Genomic DNA, 16839 nt, shown 5'->3' with positions numbered 1-16839 from the left:
TCCATGGTGTATATGTGCCACATTTTCTTAATCCAGTCCATCACTGATGGACATTTGTATTGGTTCCAAGTCTTTGCTATTGTGAATAGTGCCACAATAAATATATGTGTGCATGTGTCTTTATAGTAGCATGGTTTATAATCCTTTGGGTATATACCCAGTAATGGGATGGCTGGGTCAAATGGTATTTCTAGTTCTACATCCTTGAGGAATTGCCACCCTGTCTTCCACAGTGGTTGAACTAGTTTACACTCCCACCAACAGTGTAAAAGGATTCCTGTTTCTCCATATCCTCTCCAGCACTGTTGTTTCCTGATTTTTTAATGATCACCGTTCTAACTGGTGTGAGATGGTATCTCATTGTGGTTTTGATTTGCATTTCTCTGATGACTAGTGTTGGTGAGCATTTTTTCATGTATCTGTTGGCTGCATAAATGTCTTCTTTTGAGAAACGTCTGTTCATATCCTTTGCCCACTTTTTGATGGGGTTGTTTTTTTCTTATAAATTTGTTTAAGTTCTTTGTAGATTCTGGATATTAGCCCTTTGTCAGACGGGTAGATTGCAAAAATTTTCTCCCATTCTGTAGGTTGCCTGTTCACTCTGATGGTAGTTTCTTTTGTTGTGCAGAAGCTCTTTAGTTTAATTAGATCCCATTTGTCTATTTTGGCTTTTGTTGCCATTGCTTTTGGTGTATTAGTCATGAAGTCCTTGCCAATGCCAATGTCCTGAATGGTATTGCCTAGATTTTCTTCTAGGATTTTTATGGTTTTAGGTCTAACATTTAAGTCTTTAACCCATCTTGAATTAATTTTTGTATAAGGTGTAAGGAAGGGAACCAGTTTCAGCTTTCTATATATGGCTAACCAGTTTTCCCAGCACCATTTATTAAATAGGGAATCCTTTCCCCATTGCTTGTTTTTGTCAGGTTTGTCAAAGATCAGATGGTTGTAAATGTATGGTGTTATTTCTGAGGGCTCTGTTCTGTTCCATTGGTGTGTATCTCTGTTTTGGTACCAGTACCATGCTGTTTTGGTAGCCTTGTAGTATAGTTTGAAGTCAGGTAGCGTGATGCCTCCAGCTTTGTTCTTTTTGCTTAGGATTGTCTTGGCAATGCAGGCTCTTTTTGGTTCCGTATGAACTTTAAAGTAGTTTTTTCCAATTCTGTGAAGAAAGTGATTGGTAGTTTGATGGGGATGGCATTGATCTATAAATTTCTTTGGGCAGTATGGCCATTTTCACGATATTGATTCTTCATATCTATAAGCATGGAATGTTCTTCCATTTGTTTGTGTCCTCCTTTATTTTGTCGAGCAGTGGTTTGTAGTTCTCCTTTAAGAGGTCCCTCACATCCGTTGTAAGTTGGATTCCTAGGTATTTTAGTATCTGTGTAGCAATTGTGAATGGGAGTTCACTCATGATTTGGCTCTCTGTTTGTCATTGGTGTATAGAAATGGTTGTGATTTTTGCATACTGATTTTGTATCCTGAGACTTTGCTGAAGTTGGTTATCAGCTTAAGGAGATTTTGGGCTGAGATGATGGGGTTTTCTAAATATGCGATTGTGTCATCTGCAAACAGGGACAATTTGACTTCCTCTTTTCCTAATTGAATACCCTTTATTTCCTTCTCTTGCCTGATTGCCCGGGCCAGAACTTCCAACACTATGTTGAATAGGAATGGTGAGAGAGGGCATCCCTGTCTTGTGCCAGTTTTCAAAGGGAATGCTTCCAGCTTTTGCCCATTCAGTATGATATTGGCTGTGGGGTTGTCATAAGTAGCTCTTATTATTTTGAGATATGTTCCATCAATACCTAGTTTATTGAGAGTTTTTAGCATGAAGGGCTGTTGAATTTTGTCAAAGGCCTTTTCTGCATCTATTGAGATAATCATGTGCTTTTGTCGTTGGTTCTGTTTATGTGATGGATTGCGTTCTTTATTTGTGTATGTTGAACCCCTTGCATCCCAGGGATGAAGCCAACTTGATCGTGGTGGATAAGCTTTTTGATGTGCTGCTGGATTCAGTTCGCCAGTACTTTTTTTGAGGATTTTTGCATCGATGTTCATCAGGGATATTGGTCTAAAATTCTCTTCTTTGGTTGTGTCTCTGCCAGGCTTTCGTATCAGCGTGATGCTGGCCTCATAAAATGAGTTAGGAAGGATTCCCTCGTTTTCTATTGATTGGAATAATTTCAGAAGGAATGGTTCCAGCTCCTCTTTGTACCTCTGGTAGAATTCGGCTGTGAATCCGTCTGGTCCTGGACTTTTTTTGATTGGTAGGTTATTAATTATTGCCTCAATTTCAGAGCCTGTTATCAGTCTATTCAACTTCTTCCTGGTTTAGTCTTGGGAGGGCATATGTGTCCAGGAGTTAATTGATTTCTTCTAGATTTTCTAGTTTATTTGCGCAGGGGTGTTTATTGTATTCTCTGATGGTAGTTTGTATTTCTGTGAAATCGGTGGCGATATCCCCTTTATCATTTTTTATTGTATCTATTTGATTCTTCTCTCTTTTCTTCTTATTAGTCTTGCTAGTGGTCTATCAATTTTGTTGATCTTTTCAAAAAACCAGCTCCTGGATTCATTGATTTTTTTTGAAGAGTTTTTTGTGTCTCTATCTCCTTCAGTTCTGCTCTGATCTTAGTTATTTCTTGCCTTCTGTTAGCTTTTGAATATGTTTTCTCTTGTTTCTCTAGTTCTTTTAATTGTGATGTTAGGGTGTCAATTTTAGATCTTTCCTGCTTTCTCTTGTGGGCATTTAGTGCTATAAATTTCCCTCTACACACTGCTTTAAATGTGTCCCAAAGATTCTGGTACATTGTGTCTTTGTTCTCATTGGTTTCAAAGAACATCTTTATTTCTGCCTTCATTTCATTATGTACCCAGTAGTCATTCAGGAGCAGGTTGTTCAGTTTCCATGTAGTTGAGCGGTTTTGAGTGAGTTTCTTAATCCTGAGTTCTAATTTGATTGCACTGTGGTCTGAGAGACCGTTTGTTGTGATTTCTGTTCTTTTAAATTTGCTGAGGAGTGCTTTACTTCCTGCTATGCGGTCAGTTTTGGAATAAGTGTGGTGTGGTGCTGAGAATAATGTATATTCTGTTGATTTGGGGTGGAGAGTTCTGTAGATGTCTATTGGGTCTGCTTGGTGCAGAGCTGAGTTCAAGTCCTGGATATCCTTGTTAACCTTTTGTCTTGTTGATCTGTCTAATATTGACAGTGGGGTGTTAAAGTCTCCCATTATTATTGTGTGGGAGTCCAAGTTTCTTTTTAGGTCTCTAAGGACTTGCTTTATGAATCTGGGTGCTCCTGTATTGGGTGCATATGTATTTAGGATAGTTAGCTCTTCTTGTTGAATTGATCCCTTTACCATTATATAATGGCCTTCTTTGTCCCTTTTGATGTTTGTTGGTTTAAAGTCTGTTTAACAGGGACTAGGATTGCAACCCCTGCTTTTTTTGCTTTCCATTTGCATGGTAGATCTTCCTCCATCCCTTTATTTTGAGCCTATGTGTGTCTCTGCATGTGAGATGGGTCTCCTGAATACAGCACACTGATGGATCTTGATTCTTCATCCAATTTGCCAGTCTGTGTCTTTTAATTGGGGCATTTAGCATTTAGCCCATTTACATTTAAGGTTAGTATTGTTATGTGTGAATTTGATCCTGACATGATGTTAGCTGGTTATTTTGCCCATTAGTTGGGTTATTTTGCCCATTAGTTGCCCATAGATGCTTCCTAGCATCAATGGTCTTTACAATTCAGCATGTTTTTGCAGTGGCTGGTACTGGTTGTTCCTTTCCATGTTTAGTGCTTCCTTCAGGAGCTCTTGTAAGGCAGGCCTGGTGGTGACAAAATCTCTCAGCATTTGCTTGTCGGTAAAGGATTTTATTTCTCCTTCACTTATGAAGCTTAGTTTGGTCAGATATGAAATTCAGGGTTGAAAATTCTTTCCTTTAAGAATGTTGAATATTGGCCCCCAATCTCCCTTCTGGCTTGTAGAGTTTCTGCTGAGAGATCCGCTGTTAGTCTGATGGGATTCCCTTTGTGGGTAACCCGATCTTTCTTTCTGGCTGCCCTTAACATTTTTTCCTTCATTTCTACCTTGGTGAATCTGACAATTATGTGTCTTGGGGTTGCTTTTCTTGAGGAGTATCTTTGTTGTGTTCTCTGTATTTCCTGAATTTGAATGTTGGCCTGCCTTGCTAGGTTGGGGAAGTTCTCTTGGATAATATCCTGAAGAGTGTTTTCCAACTTCGTTCCATTCTCCCCATCACTTTCAGGTACACCAATCAAATGTAGATTTGGTCTTTTCACATAGTCCCATATTTCTTGGAGGCTTTGTTCGTCTCTTTTTACTCTTTTTTGTCTAAACTTCTCTTCTCACTTAATTTCATTAATTTGATCTTCAATCACTGATAGCCTTTCTTCCACTTGATCGAATCAGCTACTGAAGCTTGTGCATGCGTCAAGTAGTTCTCATGCCATGGTTTTCAGTTCCATCAGGTCATTTAAAGTCTTCTCTATGCTGTTTATTCTAGTTAGCCATTCATCTAATCTTTCTTCAAGGTTTTTAGCTTCCTCGTGATGGCTTAGGACATGTTCCTTTAGCTCGGGGAAGTTTGTTATTACTGACCTTCTGAAGCCTACTTATGTCAACTCGTCAAAGTCATTCCCTGTCCAGCTTTGTTCCATTGCTGGCAAGGAGCTGCGATCCTTTGGAGGAGAAGGGGTGTTCTGGTTTTTAGAATTTTCAGCTTTTCTACTCTGGTTTTTCCCCATCTTTGTGGTTTTATCTACCTTTGGTCTTTGATGTTGGTGACCTACAGATGGTGTTTTGGTGTGGATGTCCTTTTTGTTGATGTTGATGCTATTCCTTTCTGTTTGTTAGTTTTCCTTCTAACAGTCAGGACCCTCAACTGCAGGTCTGTTGGAGTTTGCTGGAGGTCCACTTCAGGCCCTGTTTGCCTGGGTATCACCAGCAGAGGCTGCAGAATAGCAAATATTGCAGAACAGCAAATATTGCTGCCTGATCCTTCCTCTGGAAGCTTAGTCCCAGAGGGGCACCTGCCTGTATGAGGTGTCAATCGGCCCCTAACTGTCTCCCAGTTAGGCTACACGGGGGTCAAGGACCCACTTGAGGAGGCAGTCTGTCCATTCGTGGAGCTCAAACGCCGTGCTGGGAGAACCACTGCTCTCTTCAGAGCTCAGTTGAAAATGCAGAAATCACCCGTCTTCTGCGTCGATCACACTGGGAGCTGCAGACTAGAGCTGTTCCTATTCAGCCATCTTGGAATGGTGTCCCTGTAAATTTGTTTAGATACCTGTAATTAGGCTTATATAAATGAAACTCAGGAAGCTGGTTATATCACAATTGGTCAAGTAAAATATGGCTTAGTGGTTCAGTAGAACCTTTGGGCCAGGAGGTAGTAGAGTGAATCAAAGTATCCATTGCCAAAATTAGCTAGAGAGAAACAGGACTTAAAGTATAATTAGTAACTTCATGCAAATTATCTATTCCTTTTGGGAGACTAAAGCAGCTGCAATTCTTCTTGAGCATAAAAACATTCAAATTAGGATTGTCCACAAAAAAGTGTGCTTAATTAATTCTTGCTTGTGGAATGCAGTTCAGAAGTATATACCTCATGTCTTTTAAGGCCTTCTCAACACCTCGAACTTGGTCTTATAGTGAGGAAATTTTTATTTATTTGTTGAATAAAAATGTAATGCATACCTATTATATACCAGGCACTGTGGTAGGTATGAGATAGTCAAAATGAAACAGAACATAGTTTCTGCCTTCAAGGAGCTTCTTGTTCAAAGGAATTTTACAAAATGCCTAATAAATTAATAAATAAATAAAAATTATTATATGTATAACAATATGCAAATATTTGTAATATATGTTGATACCCTAAATTACAGTGTAAGGAAAATTTAAATCATATTTTATTCATAAATCTTGAACACGCAATATTTATTTTGTTCCTTTAAAATGAAACTCTTAAGAATCTATGGCTGGGCACGGTGGCTCATGCCTGTAATCCCAGCACTTTGGGAGGCCAAGGCAGAACTTAACGATTTTCATATCAATGGGAGGTACTGGAACCAATCCCCCACAGATACCAAAGAATGACTGTATACCAAAGAATGAATGTATAGAATATGTACTTATCTATGGAAAACATCTTTTTGTTACATGGTAAATACAGCAGCAGTTTCTCAGAGTAGTCCAGTTGTAAACCAGACACATGAAGATAAAATGAATGAAACTTAGAAGAATATGATGAACAGAATGAAATGAAGAGGGTAGTAAAGATGTTTGTGCACAAGTTTTAAAAAAAAATGGTTGAGGGGGGCTAAACATGGTGGCTCACGCCTGTAATCCCCACACATTGGGAGGCCAAGGCAGGAGGATTACTTGAGCCCAGGAGCTTGAGACTAGCCTAGCAAGCCTAGCAAGAGTTATCTACCAAAAATGAAAAAAAAAAAAAAAGTAGCTGGGTGTGGTGGCACGTCCCTGTAGTCCCAGCTACTTGGGAGGCTGAGGCAGGAGGATTGCTTGAATGTGGGAGGTCGAGACTGCAGTTGCCCTGATCACATCATTGAACTCCAACCTGCGTGACAGTGAGACCCTGTCTCAAAAATAAATAAATTAATTAATTAAATAAATAAGTAAACAAGCATGAAGGCAATATCAGTAATGGGATCTGCTATATGAAGGAGAAAGCAAGATTTGGATTCAGTTGACATTTTTGGAATACATAACATATTCATTCAGTGTTATTGTACAAATGTCCGGCTTGAAATAGTTCAGCAGCAAGTCATTTTCCATCTGGAGTCCAGGCAACTGAGGAAATTCATAAGGTTTGAGGCTATATAGTGGATGTCTTAGGTGCTAGGTGCTTACATTAGTGTAAATTACAAATGAAACAAGCAAATGAGGTATTGTACATTGGCTATAAAAGGAAGATAGGAATCCCTGAGAAGATGACAAAGGAGTCATTAGAAAGAGGCAAAATATATTTCTTACAGAAAAAAACTTAAGTGCTTTTAAACTTATAATTAATATCTTATTCTTTTTTCTCACAGTGGAAAGCTCATGATGGCATTATTTTAAAAGTAGATTGGAACTCAGTCAATGACCTTATTTTATCTGCTGGTGAAGACTGTAAATATAAGGTATGTAATGTTTAGATTTATCACTTGGCTGAAATAATCAAATTTATAAGTACTTAGCATATAAGAATATTCTTTTAGTTTTTTACTTTAGCCATGTCTTTTTACTCCAGTAATTTAGCAAATTATTTTATAATGTTAAGTGGTATTTTAAAGCATGGACTTCATAAAAACTATCTCATTAGCCTGGACAACACAGTGAGGCCCTACCTCTACAAAAAAAAATTAGCCAGTTGTGATGGAGCACATCTGTGGTCCCAGCTACTTGGGAGGCTGAGGTGAGTGGATCACTTGAGCACAGGTGGTTGAGGCTGCAGTGAGCCATAATTGTGCCACTGCATTCCAGCCTGAGCAACAAAGTGAGACCCTCTCTCTCTCAGAAAAAGAAAGACTATCTCATCGATCTATAGAGTTTGATATTTAATAAGTAACAATATCAGTATAGCCCCTAATTTTACCGTGACTCAATTTAAGTCAGTTCAGTATGTTTTTAAAAATTAACCCTGCTGGTTTACTAAATATTGATCAATTTCAGGTCAAAATAATTTGTAGAGAGGAATAAGGTTTAATGTATTAATAACTAGAGTTAGAGGCAATTAAATTGAAATAAATACTTTTAGAGAAAGTAGGTAGAGCCCTTACAGGGAGAAAAAATTTAAGCAAAATGGTAAGCAAGCTAGGTATGGTAGCTCATACCTATAACCCCAGTGCTTTGAGAGGCCAAGGCAGTAGGGTTACTTGAGACCAGGAGTTGGAGAATAGCCTAGGCAATATAACAAGACCCCATCTCTACAAAAATTTAAAAATTAGCCAAGTATGGCAGCATGTACCTGTAGTCCTTGCTTATTTGGAAGGCTAAAGCAGGAAGATCTCTTGAGCCCAGGAGATCAAGACTGCAGTGAGCTATGATCATGCTACTGTACTCCAGCCTGGGCCGCAGAGTGAGACCCTGTCTCTAAAATTCAAAAAACAAAACAAAACTAAGAACTAAACATTTCAAAATGTACTATTATATTTAAAAGGACTTAAAATGGGTAGATTTTATGTTCAGAGATTTAGTAAAATCTGAAAATTATGACAATGTTATAAAATAGTTTCTTTTTGAGACATTTAGGCTTAAAGGAATACAGCTTTGTTTTCCCCTTGTGTGATAGTAAAGACGTTTAATTGCTAATATATAAAGTGCTGATTTCTAAACTTTTATTTACTACCTTACTGGAAGACAAACTTGTTTTTATGTGGTGTCTGTTATAAAACATTTTTATTTTATTTATTTATTTTTCTTTTAGTTTTTGCAAACTTCTCCCTGATATTATAAAAGATTTTTAAAAATTGCTTTTGTAGGTATGGGATAGTTACGGCCGCCCACTGTACAATTCACAACCTCATGAGCATCCCATTACTTCAGTTGCCTGGGCTCCAGATGGAGAATTATTTGCTGTTGGATCGTTTCATACTTTACGCTTGTGTGATAAAACTGGGGTAAGTTATAGTGGTGAGCAATCACAGATGTGCTGTCATAAATGTGGTAATGCACAACACACATGGTTCTCAGTCTTTAAAAAACATTTTCAATGGATGCATCTGGTTGAATCTTTCTGATTTGTCTTCTTAATATGCTGGTTCAATCAATTCCAGATATATGGGACCAAAATCTGTTTAAGTTTGAAGAATGGGCACGATCTCTACTATTTGTCTTTCTGAAAATATTATTTTGAGCATGATTGTGAAGGATGAAGTAGTTAAAGTATTAAAATTTATGCCCATTCAATATGGAAAATTCAGTTTTAAACTTTTTTTTTCTAACCTTTCACTGACTTGAAGCTTATAAACTTTTATTTTTTTTTGCTGTCAATATGTTTCATACGAAATCTCGATTGCATATTTTGTGTAAGAAATTAATAGTGCATTGGAAAAATAGTCATTTTAAGACCAGAGGACATGGCTGGATGTGGTGTTTCATGCCTGTAATCCCAGCACTTCCGGAGTCCAAGGAGGGAGGATTGCTTGAGCCCAGGAGTTTGAGACCAGCCCGGGTAACAGAGTGAAACTCTGTCTGTATAAAAAAAATTGAAAAATTTGCCAGGCATGATGGTGCATACCTGTGGTCCCAGCTACTGGGAAGACTGAGGTGGGAGGCTCACTGGAGCCCAGGAGGTGGAGGCTGTAGCAAGCTATAATCATGCCACTGTACTCCAGCCTCGATGAGAATTAGACCCTGTCTCTAAATAAATAAATAAATAACCAAAGGGCATATTTTTCTTTATCAAGAATTCATATTTGAATACATGCAAGAATTTTTCCTCACAAGAGAATATGCCCTCCTTCATACAAATTCTGTTTAGAACCTGGGGAAATAGCCAAGCTCAGCAGCATTTACCCATTGTACTTGAATGAATTGTTCGTTGAAGTACCCCAAAAGCAGCAGCATTATGTGGTAAAAAGAGTTTGAGTGCGGCTGTTTTATACTATTCCTAACTGGGGAAATCATAAAATTGTTCTGTGGCTTATTTGCCTCTAATGCAGAATAAGACAGAATTTTTAGAGCTTTTAATCTATTAAGATTTCTGGTTACTTGTTTTCTGTCACATAAAATATGAAGTCCTCTGCCTGGCTTTAAAAGCTGTTTGAAACCTGGTGCCATAAAATCCATTCAGTCTTTTCCCCCACAACTCTCTAAGTGTGTTCCACTCACATTGAACACTGGCTTTTGAACCTTTCCTGCCTCTTACTAACATCCCTACTCATTTTCTCATTTCATGGAATACTTTGATTTCTGTCTTAGACCATAGTGAGTCCCACTCATTCTTTTTATTTTATTTTATTTATTCATTTTTTTTTTTTGAGACGGAGCCTTGCTCTGTCGCCCAGGCTGGAGTGCAGTGGTGCGGTCTCAGATCACTGCAAGCTCTGCCTACCAGGTTCACGCCATTCTCCTACCTTAGCCTCCCTAGCAGCTGGGACTACAGGCACTCGTCACCATGCCCGGCTAGTTTTTTTGGTGTGTTTTTAGCGGAGACGGGGTTTCACTGTGTTAGCCAGGATGGTGTCGATCTCCTGACATAGTGATCCACCCACCTCAGCCTCCCGAAGTGCTGGGATTACAGCTGTGAGCCACCCAGCCCAGCCCAAGTTCCACTCATTCTTAACCACTCATTCTTAAAGGCCTGTCTCAAGTTTGACTTCCTTTGATCATGCCTTCCATTGACTCTAAAGTTTGTTTGTATATTTTTCTAATTTCTTTTCTGCTAGGTCCCTCCTTTCTCAATTACAACATCAGGATGTTAGATCATCCCATCTAATCACTTAAGGAGCTTTTACCTCTGATTTTCCCTATCAATGATTCTAAATCTATAGAATGTGTAGTCTCATTTTCACAATGTATTACATTCTTACATTGTCAATTTTAGTTTCATGTATATTATTTTTGACTCCCTAGTTTATAAAATCCAATAGTTCAATAATTCTGTATTATCTGTACAACACAGTAGATACTCAACAATTTATTAATAAGCCAATTTAAACATAATTTTATTTTGTCATTTTGATTAAAATATTTTAAAATTTTAAAAACTTATTAAAGGTTTACCTCGTTAAGCATCTAGTTGTTTTATTTAGAATGTTAACATCTATCTTTTATTTAATAGACATTGAATATATACTACTCATCAGACAGTGTTCTAGAAACTGGGGGTATAAATAAGAAAAAGATATAAAGACTTTTACTCAAGTTGTTGACAGTCTAGTGGAGAATTAGACTATAAGACTTACAGTACATTATGACAAGTGCTATACAGGAAGTTTTTTATACAAGCACTGCAAAGGTGTGGAAGAGCCTAACTCAGCCTGTGGGACATTGACTAGAGAGCAGAGCCTTGAAGAATTAGTAGTTCTCCAAGGAGACAAAGTTGGGGAAGAGAGTTACAGGCAAAAGAAACCTCTTGTGAATCAAGTACAAAAGAGTATGGTACTTTTTGTGCAATGTCTGTAAAATTTTCATGGCATAATACCAGGAGATAATACAGAAAAGATAGATGGACTAAAGTGTTTGCCATGCAACAGAATCCAGATTTCAGTCTTTTAAAATCTAATTCTGTTCTGTGGAGCCTCCTTTGGGGTTGCTGTGGGGTAGAAAAGAGGTGAGGGAGTTGAGCCCCTGATCTCTCTCACTACCTGCAACCAGAGCAGTTCTGGTTATACTGTTTGAGCGTCTAATATAAGATTTTCTTTGAACAGCTGAAAAACAGTGAGGTTGGAAATTGAGTATATTAGTCAGTAGAGAGCCATGGATGGTGTGTAGTAACATGGTAGTATTCAAATGTTGGAAATACTGCTTTGAGGTGAAAGGAACAGTGATTCGAGAGAAGGAATAGAATAAACAAAGGTGAGGAATCATAGTTTATTAGAAAAATTAAGAATTTAGTATGGCCACAATAGTTTGGAGTTTATCTTATGGGCAATGGTGAGTCACTGATCCATTTTAGATAGTTACCTTACTAGATTTGGCATTTTTGGGGAAGCATACTCTAAGATCATCATAGAGGACAGATTAGAGTAGAGGTACACTAGAGGCAGGATGGCTAATTAGGAGCTGTTGTAGTACAAGAAAATGATGATGTTGGCCTGAATAATAGGGAAGTAGCAGTGGAGATGGAAAGAAATAGACAGGTTCAGGAGACAAATCCTTGCTGTATAAGTAGAAAGAGACAAGAATAATTACCTGAGTTTCCATTCCTTATTGTCTGGGTGTTCGCCTGAGGATAATGCCCTTTCATGATGTGATGCCCTGTTCAATCATTACGATAGTAAACCAAGTTACCTAAATTTCAGCATTCATAAGCATCACTTGGTATTGCAAAAATACACATTCTTGGGCACTATTTGCAATATGGAGAATCAAAATCTCAGAGAATGAGGCTCTGTGAAGTGGTATTTTTAGGAAGTTTCCTAGTTGTCTTTATGCAGGCTGTCCTCAGAGGGCACTTGAAGGAAGACTTAGTGAGATGCTTGATATTCCTTTTAAGTCCTGAAATGGGCAATGCTTAGTCTACTGTAGAAAAAATACCTTGAATTTGGAGATGAAATAGCAAACTATAATGCAGGTGATACCAAAAAAGAATAGTATAATAGAAAAAATTACATTTCTTAAAAATCTCAGGTAATTTATTCTTCTGACTTGTTCTAAGCATCTTCTTCATTTAAAATTACTGTTGGGGGCCGGGCGTGGTGGCTCACGCCTGTAATCCCAGCACTTTGGGAGGCCGAGGCAGGCAGATCACGAGGTCAGGAGATCGATACCATCCTGGCTAACATGGTGAAACCCCGTCTCTACTAAAAATACAAAAACAAAATTAGCCAGGCGTGGTGGCGGGTGCTGAGGCAGGAGAACGGCATGAACCCGGGAGGCAGAGCTTGCAGTGAGCCAAGATCGCACCACTGCACTCCAGCCTGGGTGACAGAGCGAGACTCTGTCTCAAAAAAAAAAAAAAAATTACTATTGGGTTATGTCTGCCACTTTGCTGCAGCAAAAATGTTGATAGTATATGAATCATATGTGTGATGGTATTATCTCTTAATGTTCTAGACTGATTCTTTCAGAATAGCTAGTTGTAAATACTATTCAAACACTTAACTTTCATTCATTGAATTATCAATAGTTTTTTTGCTCATTTTCTGCCTTGTGTATTTTCACAAAAGGATTTGGAATTCATTTATGCAATCATTTCTTTTTGCAAGGTTTGTATTAACCCTGTAATATATCCTTTTATACAGTTATCATTTAGATTTTTATGAGTTACTTAATATTTCGATTTTTATGAGTTACTTAATGTGTTATTTATGTGTGTATGTATGCATATGTGTGTATTCATGTATGTCTATATATACTATATATATAATATATAGAAATATATATATTATATATACATATAATATATGTGTATATATATATTTGTTCAAATCTTTCTGGAGGATATTTTGATACTATATATCAAAAGCCCAAGAAATAAACATATACTTTAACCCAGCAATTCCAGTTTTAGGATTTATCCTAAGGTAATAATAAGATAAAGAAGGCTTAGTGGAACATTCTTTATAATTTAACAAATGAAAAGCAATCTAAATCTCTAACAGTAAGATATTATTTAACTTAATTATGGAATATAATTCTTATAATGAATTATTATATTGTTATTAAAAATGATAATTACTTTTATAATACCATGAAAATGTTTTAAAATATATGACCACAAGGAAAAAGTAGTTACAAACTTTATGCATAGGGTGATCTTATTAGTATATATCTGTATAAATGAACAGAAAAATAGTCTGACATGATATAACAAATTTTAACAATGGTTATGTCTGGAGTTTGGTGATTTAGTCATAAGTGGTGATAGGTGATTTTTCTTCTTTTCTGCATATCTACATTTTCAAAATGTACATTTAAAAAATGTACATTTTCAAATAAAATGTACAGGTTTTGAAAGGGGAAAAAATAGCTTTATCCTTTATTTTATTTAGCTTTCCCTAGATTCTCTAATCATGTAATTCAGCCTTCTTTCTCTTTTTAAGAAATGTTGTCTTTTGAAGCTATCAATTTATTTTAGAAATATGTATTAGTTAAAATATGGGAAACTATTTTTCAGGTAACATACATTTTTTTTTTTGAAACGGAGCCTCACTCTGTAGCCAGGCTGGAGTGCAGTGGCACAATCTCGGCTCACTGCAATTTCCACCTCCTGGATTCAAGCGATTCTCCTGCTCCAGCCTCACAAGTAACTGGGACTACACGCACACATCACCACGCCCAGCTAATTTTTGTATTTTTAGTAGAGGTGGGGCTTCCCCATGTTGGCCAGGATGGTCTCAATCTCTTGACCTTGTGATCCACCTGCCTCGGCCTCCCAAAGTGCTGAGATTACAGGCATGAGCCACCGCGCCCTGCCTGGTGACATACATCTTTATTGGGGAATAATTCTACTCACTAAGATATAAATGCTATGAGCATTTTGAGTTAAAAAAAAGTATGTAAATACTTTCTGCATATCCTTTTTTTTTTTTTTTTTTTGAGACAGAGTCTTGCTCTGTCACCCAGGCTGGAGTGCAGTGGCACTATCTCAGCTCACTGCAATCTCTGCCTCCCGGGTTCAAGTGATTCTTGTGCCTCAGCCTCCCAAGTAGCTGAGACTACAGGCGTCCACCACCACTCCCAGCTAATTTTTTGTATTTTTAGTAGATACGGGGTTTCACCATATTGCCCAGGCTGGTCTTGATCTCGTGAGCTCAAGTGATCCGTTCGTCTTGGCCTCCCAAAGTGCTAGGATTACAGGCATGAGCCACCGTGCCCGGCCTCTGCATATCTTTTTTAAGAATCCCAAGCAGAAATTGCCTTTATAGAGTTTACTTTCTTGTTGATAAGACATATATTAAAACATTAATTATACACTCAGTTATTTAATTATAGTTGTAATAAATTTTAAAAACAGGAACAGGCTGCTGTTAGTAATGAGAACTAATGTCTGGAGGGTCAAAGCAGGTTAGTGTGATGAAAGATAAGAAGGGCATCGCTTATTGAGACTCTTCACCTTTTCTTCTCACCAAGTAAGTAGATATGGTAACTGCTGGTGTCAGCTTAGAGTAAGTTGACCCACCTTACTCTTAATGGTGTCAATTTAGACCTGAAAATTTAAGTCAGCTTATGTCAGCTGCTTTTCTCACACAATGTTTTCTCTTTCGAAAAAAAACTTGCCAAAGCTTCTTTTAAAAATTACATGTTTTCTTGAATCTGGAAATGTTACCCTTAAATATAGCCCCTTGTTTCTTTTTGTTTCTCTCATAATCTGTAACTTAAAGTAGTATTTATCCAGGGCCAGATTCTGTGAAAGAATTTCAATATCAGATATATAAGAATCTAATCTCCAGGAATGATCTATACCCTAGCATTTTCCACAAATTTATCAAATTTCTATTTAGTGTTTGAGAGCTCTTCACAAATTTTTAGTTGAGGTGCAGTGTTCCTTTTTTTTTTCTTTTTGAGAGGGAGTCTAGCTCTGTTACCCAGGCTGGAGTGCAGTGGAGCGATCTCGGCTCACTGCAACCTCTGCCTCCTGGGTTCAAGAGATTCTCCTGCCTCAGCCTCCCAAGTAGCTGGGATTACAGGCGCCTGCCACAGTGCCCAGCTAATTTTTGCGTTTTTTATTAGAGACGGGGTTTTTCCATGTTGGCCAGACTGGTCTCGAACTCCTGACCTCAGGTGATCCACTCGCTTCGGCCTCCCAAAGTGCTGGGATTATAGGGTGAGCCACCGTGCCCAGCCCTGTTCTCTTCTTTCAACCATTGACTCAAGTTTCTGGCTGCTTTTTTAAAGAAACAAATTTATCAGGATACAATTTGTATATGACACATTTTACCCATTTAAAATGTACCCAATTAAAAAAAGTGTTTTTTACTATATTCATAGGGTTGTGCAACCGTTACAAAACTCTAATTTTAGAACATTTTCCTCTCCTCTAAAAGGAATTGTGTACCCATTAACTGTCAATCCCTATTTTTCCCTACTCTATTCCTAGTCCCTGGCAACCACTAATCTACTTTTTTTCCTATAGATTTGTCAAGTTTGGACATTTCATATAAATGAAATAACACATTATGTGGCCTTTTGTGACTGGCTTCTTTCAGTTAGCGTGTTTTCAAGATTAATCCATGTATCCAGTACTTTATTCTTTTTTATAGACAAATAATATTTCATCATATGTTTATAATACATTTTATTAATCAGTTAATGGACACTTAGTGGTATCAAAATTTGGTTATTAGAAATAATGCTGCTATGAATGTGTGAACACATGTTTTTATTTTTGTGTGGACATATTTTAATTTTTCTGGAGTGTATACTTAGAAGTAGAATTGCTACGACAAGTGTAACCCTATGTTTAACTCTTTGAGGACCTGCCAAATTGTTTTCCAAAGTGGCTGTCTGCCTACTTTTGATTGTGTCCAGTGTTCAAATACTTGTTTTTGTATTTTGTCTGGAGTACATAGGTGTTATCTGTGAGAAGGCAGATCTAATAGCAGCTGTTCTGCTATTGTTATTCCTTATATATCAAAAGTTTATTTTAAATAATTAAACATGAGTTTGTAAAAATCAGCTTTGCACATTTCAGAGCTATGCTAAACTACTGCAGTGATTCTCAAGGCAGAGTAGAGTGGGAAAGCTACCTGTTTGAATTTCATTGTTCAAGAAATTATCTAGAAAAATGGCCAAAAGGCATGAATAGTTCATAGACAAATGTAAATGGCCAATAAAAACATGAAAGGATGTTCAATTTAACTAATAAATAAATATAAAATAAAGAAGTAAATAAATAAAATGATATATTTTACCCAATAAGTTGAAAAGATTAATAATGACTTAAAACCCTCAGTTTCACTTGAGCAGGAGGAAATGAGCTGCTTTGCTTATATGGTATTAGTGGAAATATAGAGTGATTTGAGTTTTTGAAGGGTATTTTGATAATACATATGCAAATGTCAGATGCACATATCCCTTGACTCAGGAATCTCTCTTCTAGGAATTTTCTTTAAAGAGATCATTGTGTAAGTACACAAAGATATATGCATATCAGTTTTCATCACAGTATTAATAGTGAAAAGTTAAAATAAAT

At 37.2% G+C, this 16839-nt stretch overlaps 1 protein-coding gene across 6 annotated transcripts in view; it reads left to right on the top strand.

Annotated features, from left to right (window-relative positions):
* The window catches only part of IFT80 (intraflagellar transport 80), a 146980-nt gene that overhangs the window by 35206 nt on the left and 94935 nt on the right, over window positions 1–16839 (top strand). For all 6 annotated transcript variants that reach the window (XM_063805243.1, XM_054680288.2, XM_054680287.2 and 3 more), the window contains 2 exon segments: window positions 7088–7177; window positions 8519–8656. In XM_063805243.1, the coding sequence (XP_063661313.1) occupies window positions 7088–7177; window positions 8519–8656 (228 nt within the window).

This window comes from Pan troglodytes, chromosome 2, assembly GCF_028858775.2.
Source record: "Pan troglodytes isolate AG18354 chromosome 2, NHGRI_mPanTro3-v2.0_pri, whole genome shotgun sequence".
Taxonomy (NCBI): Eukaryota; Metazoa; Chordata; class Mammalia; order Primates; family Hominidae; genus Pan; species Pan troglodytes.
Note: the sequence above shows the minus strand (reverse complement) of the source record. Positions and strands in the feature narration are given on the sequence as shown.